A 15,000-nucleotide genomic window follows, 5' to 3' on the forward strand; every position below is an offset into this window, starting at 1 on the left:
CTGAGATTCACACACACACACACACACACACACACACACACACACACACACACACACTCAGATCAGACTGAGGCTTCGACCACCAGGTAGCCCCCACCCCACTCGTGGAGCTCACCCTAAAAAGTACAGAGGGGAACTCCAGAATATACCATCTGGAATCCCCCCCCCCCCCCCCACATAAGCACACATACACACACACGCGTTAGTTTGTGAAGAAATTAAAGACTATACCCATGCATTTCAATTTGCAGTATAATTGAAAATCAGTGCTCCCCACCCCAGCATATTCGGGGTGTGCACACACACACACACACACACATTTGCAGTCCCCAGACCAGCACGTTCGGGGTGTGGTCTCACACACACACACACACACACATTTGCAGTCCCCAGACCAGCACGTTCGGAGTGTGGTCTCACCACACACACACACACACATTTGCAGTCCCCAGACCAGCACGTTCGGAGTGTGGTCTCACCACACACACACACACACATTTGCAGTCCCCAGACCAGCACGTTCGGAGTGTGGTCTCACCACACACACACACATTTGCAGTCCCCAGACCAGCACGTTCGGGCTGTGCTCAGGTACTCTGCATTGTGCCGTTCGCTGTGGGCCTTGAGGCTTTTATGTTGAAAACTAGCGTTGGCCAGCTAGCCAGTGCCATTCACACTCATCACATGCGCCAAGCAGTGTATTGTGTCTTTGGCCCGGGTCTGGCCCGGGTCTGGCCCAGGTCTGATGTGGTTCTGGCCTGGTTCTGGCTGTGCTCCAGTGTCAGCTGTTTGGTTTGGGCCATCAGTCATGGCATTGGCGGAGTGGCAGAAGATCATTAAAACCCAATCAGAGATCTAAACTCATAGTGTGTGTGTGTGTGTGTGTGTGTGTGTGTGTGTGTGTGTGTGTGTGTGTGTGTGTGTGTGTGTGTGTGTGTGTGTGTGTGTGTGTGTGTGTGTGTGTGTGTGTGTTTTTGCATTTACAATATGGATCCTTTCCTTCCTTCAATCAGTCAGTAAGAGAGCTGGGTGTCAGTGGAAACACACACACACACACACACACACACATACATACACACCCTTGTGTAGGTTGTGATCGGTAGTTGCGTATGTGAGTCTGCTGGCTGAGAAGCTGTCAGATCAGTTTATAGGGAGTGACGTGCCTCCGATCTCATGGGACGCAGAACCTGTCAGAGAACCCTGCACTGGAATTCGCTGGCATGTGTACACACACACACACACACACACACACACACACACACACACACACACCATCTCTCCTGAACTGCTGTCGAAGTGGCAGCATGTAGCTTTGGCACTCTGTCCTAGTGGAAAACCTGTTGGCAGATCCTCTGACATCAGAGCCACCTCACATACCAGAGATGACAGGGAAAATGGCTCCTACCAGGTAGCTGAGCAGGGAGAATGGTTCCTACCAGCCACTCTCGGTGGAGGGAAGGGTTCCTACCAGGTAGCTGAGCAGGGAGAATGGTTCCTACCAGCCACTCTCGGTGGAGGGAAGGGTTCCTACCAGGTACCTGATCAGGGAGAATGGTTCCTACCAGCCACTCTCGTGGAGGGAAGGGTTCCTACCAGGTACCTGATCAGGGAGAATGGTTCCTACCAGCCACTCCGGTGGAGGGAAGGGTTCCTACCAGGGGAGAATGGTTCCTAATAGACAGGCTGAAGAGACAATGGTTCCCTCTAGGAGGTTCTCTTCCCTGAGCGCTCCCTGAAAGGCATTAATCATTCAATCTGTAGATCTGTCTTCCTTCAAGGCGGGCCCGGGCCCTGGCCCCGTCTGTAGGCTGGAGCTCAATAGTCCACTTGATGTTCATTTGTTCTTCCCATCTTTTCTCTCTCGCTCTCGCAGGTCCGGAGGAGCGGACTGGAACCAGCACCTGGGCTGCTGGAGAGCAGGGCAGTACCTCCTTTCATCCAGCTCGGGTAAGGGACAGACCACACACACACACACACACACACATACACATAACAACAACTAGGCATGGATTAGTCTCTACTGCCCCCCCCCCCAATAGGGCATCACACACACACACATATACACACATACACACACACACACACAGAGCATTGACATTACTTTTGTAATTATCGTGATGTTCTGACTGTGATCTACTGCAATTGTTGCTAATTATGTCAGCAGTGCCAAGCTGGACCCTAATGTGCTTTGAGGTTAAACTTGATTGGCGCCCTTATCATGACCATGCAACTTGATTGGCGCCCTTATCATGACCATGCAACTTGATTGGCACCCTTATAATGACCATGCAACCAATGAGCTCGAAGCACATTAGAAACCACTGACAGTGAAACGCGTCCCAGAGTGGATGTTTGTTATGTGAGCGCGTAAAGGGTTGGGCTTGCATGGAGAACGCATAACCCAGTTCTTACAACATCCCATAAATATTCTGCATGGTTTTTCTCCCCAGTCTGACACCACTAGTTTGTTCAAGTGGGGCTTAAAAGATCGTGTTAGATGAAACATGGCTTGGGAGACAGAGGTGTGCTCACCTGTCTTAGCGTGTGCGTGCGCGTGCGCGTGCGCGTGTGTGTGTGTGTGTGTGTGTGTGTGTGCGTGCATACGTGGGGGGTTGTTGGCAGATCCTCTTGAGGTAATCTGTCTGGTAAATGAGTCACATGGAGTGAATCGGCATTAAGCCGCTCGTGTGCGTGTGTGCGTGTGTGCGTGTGCGCGTGTGCGTGTGCGTGTGCGTGTGTGTGTGTGTGCAGGTAGGTTTGGAGATGTAGGTTAGCCGGTCACTCGGTGAAGGTTGGAGGAGACATGGGTTTATGCCAAAGGCTTTTAATGTCTACTCTCTGACCCACCTGGTATCACAAACAAACAAACACACACACACACACACACACACACACACACACACACAGTGTCACCGGTGTTGTAGCCTGATTGTTTGGTCAGCTTGTAGTCGTTGTGTATGTGTAGTCTCTGTGTCCATGCTTTATTATGCCTTTCTCACGGCCTCCTCCTCCCCCTTCTCTGCAGGTGTACCCTGAAAGCTGCTTATGGTGAGCATGAGGGGATCCTCCAGCCATTTGTGACTCCTGAATTGGAGGTGTGTTTCTCCCCTCGTCTCACTGCCAGACACACACTTCTGTGTGTGTGTGTGTTATGTGGCTGAACAGGGGAAGCATTATCTCCTGTGTTTTCCATTGTATGGTGTATGGGAAGTGTATATATCCTGTGTGTGTTTGTGTGTGTGTGTGTGTATATCCTGTGTGTGTGTGTGTGTGGTGTGTGGTGTGTGGTGTTGTGTTTGTGGGTTTGTGTGGGTGGATGTTGATATTTGTGGTGTATAAGAACAGTGGATGCACCTCGTGTGTGTGTGTGTGTGTGTGTGTGTGTGTGTGGACAGGAGCAGTGGTATCTGCATGTGCTGACACTCCTCTGATCCCCCAGCTTAGTCTTACCCCCACCCCACACTTACACACACATATACACACACACACCACACACACACACACCACACACACTCATTCCCAACCCCCCTTCCCACGCGTCCTGGTGGGGGGGGGGGGGGGGCACGTTGGGGATCTACCCCCAACCCCCCACCGGGATTAACCAGGGGGTCGGGGCCACAGGGGTCGGATGGGGGGTTGGTGCGAGGGGTGGGGGTGGGGGGGCTTTAATGGGCTCTGGGCCGTAATGGGACCAATTTGGTTGTTTGTCTGTGTTGGCTGAGGTCGTAAACATGGAACACACAAACACAAACACACACACATACAGGATACACACACACACACACACACACACACACACACACACACACACATACAGGATACACACACACACACACACACACACACACACACACACACACACAAACTGAGTGAGAGAAAGGAATGGATGGAGGGGTTGGTTTCTTTGGGTTTGGTGGAGCCCAGCCAAACGTTGTCAGTCTAGCTTCGTTTAAAGGAGAATAAATCAACTGCTGTGTGTGTGTGTGTGTGTGTGTGTGTGTGTGTGTGGAGGGGGGGATAACATGAATTAGTAAGAGAGAATCTGTGTGTATAGTGATGCACTGTCACGCCTTGTTGGCATTGAGGTCATAAGGCATTAGCATGTTTATGGAAGAGGCAAGACGGTCCTAGTAGCATTTAGACACACACACACACACACACACACAGCCTAACATATTTACTGCAGTAAATACAGTGGCCTCCTAATGAAACGCCACTGTTCCTTAGCAACCTCAACAATCAATAGCATTGATTTGATTGGAATTGACTGTGGCCATTGATTGGTGTGTGTCCTTTCTTCAGAGGTTACTGCTCAGGTGTGTGTGTGTGTGTGGAAGAAGCCCTCAGCCGGGTCCTCTGGCCTGAGGAACACTGATCAATGGAAAGTTTTAGAGACGCCGCTGTCCACAGTGACTTAGATGTCCGTGATTCAGAGACGGCGGTCAGATGTCAGATTAAAGAGGAGGAGCACTAAAGAGAGGAAGAGCGCTAAAGAGAGGAAGAGGAAGAGCACGGTGCCTACAACACACACATCCATTTGTTATTTTTTAAATAACATGCTGCAGTAGGCCGCTTAAGTCATCCAGTCCATATCTGACTGAAATCGTTAGATATTGAGAATGATAGAGATGCTTTCTGATAGACTATTGATGTCTTAAAAATCATAACCTTGTTGTGAAATACAAAATATCTATATATATATCTATATATATCATCTGAAGTTTTGAAATCTTGGTTTAGTTAATTTTAACTTCATACTATTCTCATCTCTGTTTCAGGCAAAGAAGAGATATCCCTTTGCATGCAGGTAAAGACCACACACTCACACAGACACACACACACACACTCACACAGACACCGTAATCAACACATATTCACACATATATCATAAAAGCTCTAAAAAGGAAATGATGTATTAATCTCTACCTTTCTGCCCCCCCAGGCTGCGTTGATGTCCGGGGACATGCCCATGTCCGCTGCAGACACTCACCCCCCTCCTGGCCTGAAGTCAGACTCTGCATTCTAACAGGGCTATCCTCCGCAGACGACCCTCTGACGAACCCATCGGTAACCACACACACACACCAACACACACACACCACACACACACACACCGGCTCCAGAGGCATACTGTAGACGAGTGAAGTACCCGATGTTGGCCAGATGAATCTTGGCACGCTGAGAACACTGATCAACACCATTGATCAGCACCACTGACCAATCAGAATTTTTCCTATCTAATTGATATATGATCGGAGGCCATTAGCAATGATTTGGGAAGGCTATGTTGGGGGACCATGTATGAGATAGATAGATAGATAGATGGATACTTTATTAATCCAGAGGGAAATTTAGGTATAGTCCATTTTTGACAAATCATTTTCTCCAGGACGATACAAGACTCTTCTGTGCATACTTTATGTTATCCCAGTTATTATACGTGTTCTTTCCAAAAACGATTAAAGAATAGAATAGTTCTCACGCACATAGAACTTTTAAGTTTTAAGGTGTTGCGTTGCTTACTTACTGGAATTTCATTGCGACTTAGACTGATATGAAAGATGTGAATCAGAAGCCAATGGCAGCGGTCATTATTCATTTTCAGCAATCATTATCAAGAAATATCGGACCTCCGGATGTTGGGATGGCCCATTTCATTTCAATGGAACTTTCTGCAGCCTTCTGAGGAGCCGTATAATCAGTGATTTTAATCAGTTCCGTCAGTGACCATCTTTCTTTTGCAGACACACAGCCCAAGAAGAGGAAGGTGCCTGGACTGCCCTCTTCAGTGGTGAGCTTTAGTGAGAATGAGACAGTCAGAACGGCTGAGTGGTGTGTGTGTGTGTGTGTGTGTGTGTGTGGGGGGGGGGGGGAGGGGAGAGAGAGGGAGCGGGAGCGAATCGAGATTAAGAGGGAGCATGCCAGCCCCTATCTTTGTTTCAACAACCCAGTTTGTTTCATGAATCCTCTATATACATACATTCACTCACTCACCCCTTTAGAGAGACACACACACACACACACACACACACACACACACACACACACACGAAGACATGAATGAGAATTAGATGACAAGGAGATGTCCACACACATTAGAAGTGAATTCATTAAGGTGTTTTTGTCCTGCTTAAGCCTCTGACAGCCACTCCAATAAGAGCCTCAGGTGTGGAATACTGACTGACCTGAGGAGAGGGGGAGGGAGGGAGGGAGGGAGGGAGAGAGAGGAGAGAGAGAGAGAGGCGACCATAGAAGACTAGCTATTCTTTTATTACTAAAGTGATGCATTGATAGGTTAACACAACAGAAGAGAATCCTTTAAAAAGAAGGAAGGGGGGGGGGGGGGGGCGTGGAAAGATTTGAGCATTTTCCACAGCTAACGACGAAACTCTAGAACGTTAGCATGGAATTCTAGAAGGACAAGGGGGGAAAACTCCCTCTCCAGGCCACAGCATTGTGAAAAGAACTCACTCCTCAAAGGGTTAAAGAGAAGAAAACAGGCAGCCATTTTGTCTTCCCCCTCTTTTCTTTCTTCCTCTCCTACTGGTCTTTCTCTTCCCTGTGTCGCTCCTAACCAGATGTGGCTTAGAGGATGTCAGACATCCTGCAGTCATTAAGGTTAAATATATAATAAAATAAAACTCAAATGCCTGGTGCTAAAGTTTGTCATAAGCCCCCTGCCGTAAAACTAACCCCTCACCCCCACCCCACAACACACACACACACACTCTCACACACACACACACACACACACACACACACACACACACACACACACACACACATAAATACACACACAGTCATCATCAGCACACATACTCACACACACACACACACTCCCTTCCCCTCCCCTCCTTCAGGGCTGATAGTGGCTTGTGACACCGCTCGCTGTGTTTCTCTTCTTTTCCCATCCTGTCTTCTCTCTCTCTCTCTCTCTCTGTGTCTCTCCATCCGTTACCTCTCCACTGCCTCACACTCCATCCAACTTGCTGTCACTCTTTCTCTTCTCTTGCTCTTTTCTCTTTTCTCTGCACTTATTCTACCTCTCTTTACACCCCCTCTTCCTATCCTTCTCTCCCTCTCTCTGCTTCTCCCACTCACACACCCTCTCTCTCTCTCTCTCTCTCCCTCTCTCTCTCTCTCCCTCCCTCCATCTCTCTCTCTCTCACTCCCCCCTCCCCCATCCCTCTCACCCAGCTGCCTGTGGAGCTGGCGGGGATCCAAGAAGGGGCAGATGGCTCTGTAATTAGGAGTGTATTTCTCTCCCTCTCTCTCCATCTCTCCATGTTTCTTTCTCTCGTTCTCTCATTTTTTCCCCTCTCTCTCTCCATGTCTCTTTCTTTCGTTCTTTCTTTCGTTCTCTTCCCTTCTCTCCTCCTCTCTCTCTCTCTATCGTATGACTTCTCTTTCTCTCTCCTTTTCTGTCTTTACCTCTTGTTTCGCTCTCGTTCTTTCCCTTTCTCTTGTCTTTTTCTCTCTCTCTCCTCCCCTGCACTCTCTCTTTCTCACTCCCTGTCTCCTTTCTCTCTTTCTTTCTCTTCTCTTTCTTTCTGTCTGTTTTAGCTGCACCTCCTCTTGTCTCCTCTTCTGCTATCTCTGTTTCACCTTCTTTACGTTTCTTTTCATCACATATATCTCTCTCTCTCTCTCTCTCTCTTTCTCTCTCTCTCTCTCTTTCTCTTCCTCTTGCTTGTGTCTTCTTTTTCTGTATCTTATGCTGAAATCTAATTACACAAAAATCGCGAATGAGCGGTGGAGGAAGAGTGAGATGAACCAGTTGGAAGTGTGTGTGTCTAGCTATGCCCTGTTTGTGTGTGTGTGTGTGTGATCCCTAGCTATGCCCTGTGTGTGTGTGTGTGTGAGATCCCTAGCTATGCCCTGTGTGTGTGTGTGAGCGCTATGCCTATAGGGCTGAAACTGTATGTCCTCACTGTTTCCTACCAAGCTGGTACACGATTCCTGTTTTTCACATGTAACTGATAATAGATGATACACACACACACACACACACACACACACACACACACACACACGCTCCGCTTTGGGGAGGCAGTCCCATTACTCAGTGAATCTAGGTGCACTTTTCATGTCTAACATACCATGTACTCTACATCATACACACACACACACACACACCACACGTTGATTCTGAATGTTTGAATGAGTCTGTGGTGCCTGTAGCCATGGGCGGATATTTCTCAACTGCTGGGGTTGCTGGAGGCCCAATTGATCTGAGCGTGTGCGAGTGTTGATGCTGAAAGCTTCTGATTGGAGCTTTAACCTTTGACCTGAAACGGGCGAGCTGATGCTGAACGCTTTGTTTGTGTTGCAGGTGTACCCCGCCTCAGGGGAGGAGTACAGTTCCGATGGAGCAGGCTACCCCCCCTCCAAACCAGGCCATGTGTACCCATCACAGTACTACCTGAACGGTAAGGCGCGCACACACACACACACACACACACACACACACACACACACACACACACACACACACTCACACTCACACTCACACTCTTACAGAAACAGAAGGTTTTTTTCGCCCCTCTTTTTCACTGAACCACTGTCCATAGAGTAATGTCCCCTTAGCAGGAAATGAGCTTGCAGCTTGAGGCTGGCAGTGCTAGTCAACAAGCTTTTAGCCCCAGACTCCGAGAGTGAGTGGACCCACGTACCTGATCGACTGTCCAGTCGTGTTGCTTCATGTTGGTAGAAGAGGGACAAACCAGGACAAGCGAGAGCGTGTGGGAGGCAGTGGTCGGTGTTTACTGTGAGAGGACCGAAGCCTCCCTCCCCCTCCCTCTTTTCCCTTTTTCCGTCTCTGTTCTCTCAGTCTCTCATAGCTGTTCTCATATGCAATCCGTTAGGAGTTGCCCTTTCACACATAGCACATGATTGGACATGGTCTGTCTCAAGACACGTTCTCACCTACTGGAAATACTCCGTTTGGTTTACCGTACAATGACACAGGAGAGAGACAAACCCTTGTCACTGGTTGCTTATAATGGGTGTTCCTGGCTTGTGGTTACTGGGTTAAATAACTAAAAGTTAAACAAGCTAGACATTAGTTACCTCGGGGGGAAACTGGTTTGTAAGCTAACTACAATGACTGACTACCAGGTGCAAGTTTGCATTGTGATTTTTATTTTATTTTTTTGCTAGCCCAATACGAACAACTTACTCCTAGCTACCAAGCTAATGAGCATGAACAACTATATTTCTCTTGAATTGTAGCTAGCTAGGTGTTTGTGCTAGGTAGCTAGCTAGGTGGCTGTGTTAGGTAGCTAGCTAGGTGGCTGTGTTAGGTAGCTAGCTAGGTGGCTGTGTTAGGTAGCTAGCTAGGTGGCTGTGTTAGGTAGCTAGCTAGGTGGCTGTGTTAGGTAGCTAGCTAGGTGGCTGTGTAAGGTAGCTAGCTAGGTGGTTGTGCTAGGTAGCTAGCTAGGTGGTTGTGCTTTGTATTGAAGTTCAAGCAAAAGAAAAACTGACTGCAGGTCTGTATTATTTGTTTCGACAATGACCTGCTCTATTCACAACGTGGGCTCAATGGACATTACACAGACTTTGCACTAGGGAGCTGGCAGGGTAAAGTCAGTTTAATGTCTGGTCCAAATGATTGGGCCATTTGCGTTCTCTGATACAGCTCCTCAGGGTGATGCCTAGATACGTTCAGGGTTGCAGTGTGTGTCAGAGAGAGAGAGGGAAGCTGTTTCACGGTTCCCTGTCAGTCAGGTTGAGTTTAAGTCAGATGTCTCCACCACCTTCAAAGCAGCCCCACAGTTGACATCAGGTCTGCTCTCCACAGGGCTTAATCCATGCTGTGTGTGTGTTCGTGTGAGAGATTTAGTGAGGCAGATAAAATGAATGTATGGATCAGTTTAAGCTTGGTGCGTGTGAGAACGAATATGTGTGTGTGTGTGTGTGTGTGTGTGTGTGTGTTAAAACATGAATTTGTCACTTTATGTTTGCACGTGCGTGTTGTAATAGAGAGAGAGCGATTGTTTGTGAGTTGGTTGGTACTGACCCCCTTTGTGCGTGTGTGTGTGTGTGTGTTTTGGCAGAGGGTATGGTGGACTCATGGGGTCAGCCCGGGTACCCTGGCATCCTTCAGAACTCCCCCCACATCGCTCAGCAAGCCCCCTTCAATGCCGCCAACCCACAGGACAGACTGGTAAGCACCGTGTGTGTGTGTGTGTGTGTGTGTGTGTGATCAAGAGCGAGCGAGCGAGTGAGTGAGTGAGTGTGTGTGTGTGTGTGTGTGTGTGTGAGTGTTGAAAAACAGCCCTCCACCATGTTTGTTCATGTTAGTGTGCCAAAGTGTGCTCAGCTCCGTGTGTCTGTGTCTGTGTATGTGTCTGTGTGTGTGTCTGTGTCTGTGTGTGTGTCTGTGTCTGTGTGTGTTTGGTTACCTCAGTTTCTTTTTTTTTTTTGCATGTCTGTCCTGTCCTTATAGTGTGAGTGTGTCTGTGCATATATGTTTATTTGTGTGTGTGTGTGTGTTCATTTGTGTGAGTGTGTGTGTGTGTGTGTGTGTGTGTGTGTGTGGCTTTAGACTGTAACTGCAGTAATTATGGCTGTCTGTGACCTACTCTAAAACCTCAACCCTTGACCTCTCAGTCTAAAGCCAGCCACTGACCTCTCTTTCTTTCCCTCTCTATCTCTCTCTCTCCACACAACAGTTCTAATCCCTCCCCACTCCACTGCTAACCCTAATCCTATTGCTCTCTGCATGCACAACATTTGTGTGTCTTCATGTCTGTGTGAGCATCTAATAGATGTCTGTGTGTGTGCGTACTGGGAATGTATATTTGTATTTTTTTGTGTTTGAGTACATGCTAAGAGTATGTGTGTGTATGCTGATTTGGTGATGATTTGTATTGTTCTCTGTGTGTGTGTGTATATATATATGGGTGTTCCTCTCTGTATGTCTGTGTGCAGGCATGATGTTGGTTTGTATTTCTGGTGTGTGTGTGTGTGTGTGTGTGTGTGTGTGTGTGTGTGTGTGTGTGTGTGTGTGTGTGTGTGTGTGTGTGTGTGTGTGTGTGTGTGTGTGTGTGTATATACACATGGCACTGAGATGTAGATTTATTTATTTCTTGTACATTTGCTCTCAGCAGAAGAGGCAGCCTCTGCCCATCTCCCCTCAGAACTACCCACTGCAGGGCGGAGACATGAATGGCTACCACCCTGGCCCTTCACCCTATGGGGTGACCAACGGAGCAGATGGCATTATGGGTAATGTAGTTTTCACTACACTACATAATCTACCCTCATGTTTGTAGTTGTATTTAGAGGTTGTATTTAAGTATAGAGCTTTATCTCTTAGAACAGAAGAAAGAGAAAAGAAATCTATCATTTAATACCTTCGTTTCTTTTGTATTTTTCTTCCTCTCTTGTTCTCTCTCTTCATCTCTCTCTCTCTGTCCCTCTCTTTCTGTTTTTTTTCTTTCTTTCTTTCTTTCTCTTAGCTAACAGAGGTACTGCTCCAGGGAGCTCAGGTGATGAGATTGGGAAGGCGCTGGCATCGGTGAGTCTGAGTTCGGTGTGATTGTGTGTGTGTGTGTGTGTGTGTTTGTGTGTGGCTAATGCGTTCAGACATCTATTCCAGCAGGTCTCTAAATAGCATTATAGGTCAGCTCTGTCTGCACTAGCCCTGTATATACTCTTAGATTGACACACATCCACAGCGTGTGTGACTTGTGTTGACGTGCCAAGTGTGTTTGTGTATGAGTGTGTGTGTGTATGAGTGTGTGTGTGTGTGAGATCTCATTAATTGCCGGACTAAAAGATTTGGGCTAATCTAGTGTAGTTGTTATCTGACCGATCACTCCTGCAGTTCCACGAAATGATGTGTGTGTTTCTGTGTGTTAGTGTGTAAACAAGTGCATATATGTGTTTTAAGCGGATGAGTAAATATCGTGTCTCTCTCTTTTCTTCTTTGTCCTCTCCTCTCCTGCTCTCCTCTCTTCTCTGTGTCCAGATTTATCCATCAGAGACCAACGGAGGTGGCGCCAGTTTCCCCTCAACCCCATCCACCCCAGTGGGCTCTCCTCAAGCCATCTCAGGTGTGTGTGTGTGTGTGTGTGTGTGTGTGTGTGTGTGTGTGTGTGTGTGTGTGTGTGTGTCCATCCGTGTGTGTGTGTGCGCGCGTTTGCATGTGTGTGAGATTGAGGTCACAGTGTTAACTCACACCATCACCACACGAGCTTTTAAGTCTCTCTGTGATCTCAGTCAGATGCTGGGTTTGGCTGCTGTAGTTCTGCAGCGCCATCTACTGTCCAAAAGTGATCTTGACCTTCCATACTTTAATGAGTGGGAAAAAATACAAGGATACTGCATCAATTTGCTCCTTCCAATGTGTAATTCTTGTATATGGATCTCTCTCTCTCTCTCTCTCTCTCTCTCTCTCTCTCTCTCTCTCTCTCCTCTCTCTCTCTCTCTCTCTCTCTCTCTCTCTCTCTCTCTCTCTCTCTCTCTCTCTCTCCAGCCTCTCAGTGGTCGAGGTCCTCGGCCCAGGCGGCTCCATCTCCCAGCTTTGAGGGCAACCTGCAGGTAAGAGCCTATGTTGGATGTCTTCATGCATTATGTGTAGTAATGTAACGCTTTGAATATTGAGTTAATAAACACGTTTTAACCCCCCTACTCCGTTTCTCTCTCCCTCTCTCTCTTTCTCTCCTTCCCTCTCTCTCCGTCCTTCAGAATAAAGTGGGCGATAGTCTGGAGGAGGCACTGAATGTGTTGCGGGGTCATGCTGTGGGGACGCCAGGCGACCTGGCCAGCCTCCTGAACGCCGGTGGCTCCTCCACATCCAGCCTCCTCACTCAGGCGTTCAACCTGGCTGGACGCATGGTGAGGATCGTGTGTGTGTGTGTGTGTGTGTGTGTGTGTGTGTGTGTGGACATGAGAGCGAGCGAGAGCAAAGTTGATCTGTATGCATGGAGTGATTTGTGAGTTGCATGTTGTCCTTGTCCAATCGGAAGGAGCGGAATAATCTGTGAAGTTGATGCTCCCCTTGTTCACTAAACCCCTACAATGAAGCAGCTTAATTGAATTTGAAATCCTAAATCTATTTTGCATGAATCTATTCATCCCAATCTCTGTGTGTGTGGTGTGTGTGTGTGTGTGTGTGTGTTGTGTGTGTGTGTGGTGTGTGGTGTGTGTGTGTGTGTGTGTGTGTGTGTGTGTGTGTGTGTGAAGCTCTGTGAGTATCTTGGGTCACTGTAGGAGAAGTCATCACATTTTAATTTAGGGCGTGGCTGGTTATTTTTGACCCTTAACACAACATACGATTTAGTGGTGGTGCCTTTAATTCTCCTAAGTGATTGCTCTTCATAGTAACATGCCCTTCCCCGTTACCAGATGCCCAGTCACCATGACGACGGACCAGGTCTGACCCAGAGTGGCCCCCTGCATGGCCACCAAACTCTGGGGGCCCCCTGGCTCCCAGCCCGAGGGCTTTAATGGTGAGTTTCTCGCACACGCAAACATTCACGCACACACATACGCACACACATACGCACACACACATGTTCAGACATTCACACCTGCACTCATACATAAAAACACATATATTAATACCAAGTATGCACACTCCATGTCTGCATATTCACTCAGATAGATAGATAGATATTCCCCATCATAATGTTTCCACATCCAAACACAATGTAAACTGATTTTAGCACTAGTTCTAGACACACATCCTGATGGTGTTTTGTGTTTCAGGCGGTATGATGCGCTCCAGCCACTCGTCCAGCAGTCTGGACATCAAGAACGAGGACAAGGAGGATGATGAGAACTCCTCCCTCAATGACAAGTCTGATGACGAGAGGAGAGATGGCAAACTGGCCCGCAGATCCAGGTACACACATATATGTACACACACACACACACACACACACACACAGAGTAAATGGACACCGTGCTCTCACACACAAACGCACTCTCTCTCACACACACACACACACATGCAGTTACACACTCACAACATTTCTAGGACCCAAATCACTCTCACTAAAAAAAGGCTGTGAAGTGTGCAGATGAAGGAAAGGATAAAAAAAAATCCCTCAGAAAAACAAACTACTCATTTAGTCTCTCTGTCTCTCTCTCTCTGTCTGTCCCTCTGTCTCTCTCTCTCTCTCTCTCTCTCTCTCTCTCTCTGTCTGTCCCTCTGTCTCTCTCTCTCTCTCTCTCTCTCTCTGTCTCTGTCTGTCCCTCTGTCTCTCTCTCTCTGTCTCTGTCTGTCCCTCTGTCTCTCTCTCTCTCTCTCTCTCTCTCGCTCACTCCAATAACTCACCATCACATCCAAACCATAGCTCATCAAATCTCAAGTAGTCAGCACACACACAGTGAAGCCTCAGGCCCATAATGTGTTGCACTTATGAAGAGCACAGATGAATTTGTACATGCAGCTTAAAAGTGTGGCATGTGTGTGAGATTGTAGATTAGAACCAGGGTGTGTGTGTAGATTAATAGCAGGGTTTGTGTGTGTGCGCGTGTGTGTAGTTAAAAAGTGGGGATTGTGTTTGTGTGTGTGTGTGTGTGTGTGTCTAGTTAAAAAGCAGGGTTTTTGTTTGTGTGCGCGTGGTTATAAAGCGGGGGTTGTGTGTGTGCGTGTTTGTAACACGCTTGTTGTCATATTTCCCCGTTTTTCACACTTGTTTCAGAACTCAAGCCTTCCCTCTACTCAGTAACTCCACCCAGTCAGACTCAGGAGCCGAGTAAGTTTACACACACACACACACACACACACACACACACACACACACACACACACACACACACACAGTGGTGTGTACACACACACACCCAGGTACACGCTGCGCCATATTTACCAGACAACACGCTGCCTCATATATATTTTAGCTCAAATATAGAGTGTATATAGTGTGCAGTGTTTTAGACCTACAGAGTGTAGCACATCTCACCCTTAGAGACGACATTCACACGTGTGTGTATGTGTGTTGCTTCTCTTATTTGAGCCTCTGTGGTATGTTTCTGTGTGCGTGT

The 15,000-nt window shown here is 47.7% G+C and overlaps 1 protein-coding gene and 1 long non-coding RNA gene across 2 annotated transcripts in view; both read left to right on the forward strand.

Moving 5' to 3' along the window:
- The window catches only part of LOC122128851, a 16,937-nt gene extending 13,900 nt beyond the window's left edge, over positions 1-3,037 (forward strand). The window contains exons 4-5 of the long non-coding RNA XR_006151656.1: positions 1,874-1,947; positions 3,026-3,037. This is a non-coding gene — a long non-coding RNA (uncharacterized LOC122128851). The remainder of the gene's footprint in view (positions 1-1,873; positions 1,948-3,025) is intronic.
- A 1,986-nt stretch (positions 3,038-5,023) lies between these two features.
- The window catches only part of LOC105905897 (transcription factor E2-alpha), a 12,987-nt gene continuing 3,010 nt past the window's right edge, over positions 5,024-15,000 (forward strand). The window contains 13 exon segments of the mRNA XM_042703686.1: positions 5,024-5,067; positions 5,745-5,791; positions 8,333-8,429; positions 10,056-10,165; positions 11,109-11,229; positions 11,463-11,521; positions 11,975-12,059; positions 12,482-12,546; positions 12,694-12,843; positions 13,354-13,407; positions 13,409-13,457; positions 13,717-13,852; positions 14,658-14,711. Of these exon segments, the coding sequence (XP_042559620.1) occupies positions 10,061-10,165; positions 11,109-11,229; positions 11,463-11,521; positions 11,975-12,059; positions 12,482-12,546; positions 12,694-12,843; positions 13,354-13,407; positions 13,409-13,457; positions 13,717-13,852; positions 14,658-14,711 (878 nt within the window). The 5' untranslated portion in view covers positions 5,024-5,067; positions 5,745-5,791; positions 8,333-8,429; positions 10,056-10,060.

This window comes from Clupea harengus, chromosome 25, assembly GCF_900700415.2.
Source record: "Clupea harengus chromosome 25, Ch_v2.0.2, whole genome shotgun sequence".
NCBI lineage: Eukaryota > Metazoa > Chordata > Actinopteri > Clupeiformes > Clupeidae > Clupea > Clupea harengus.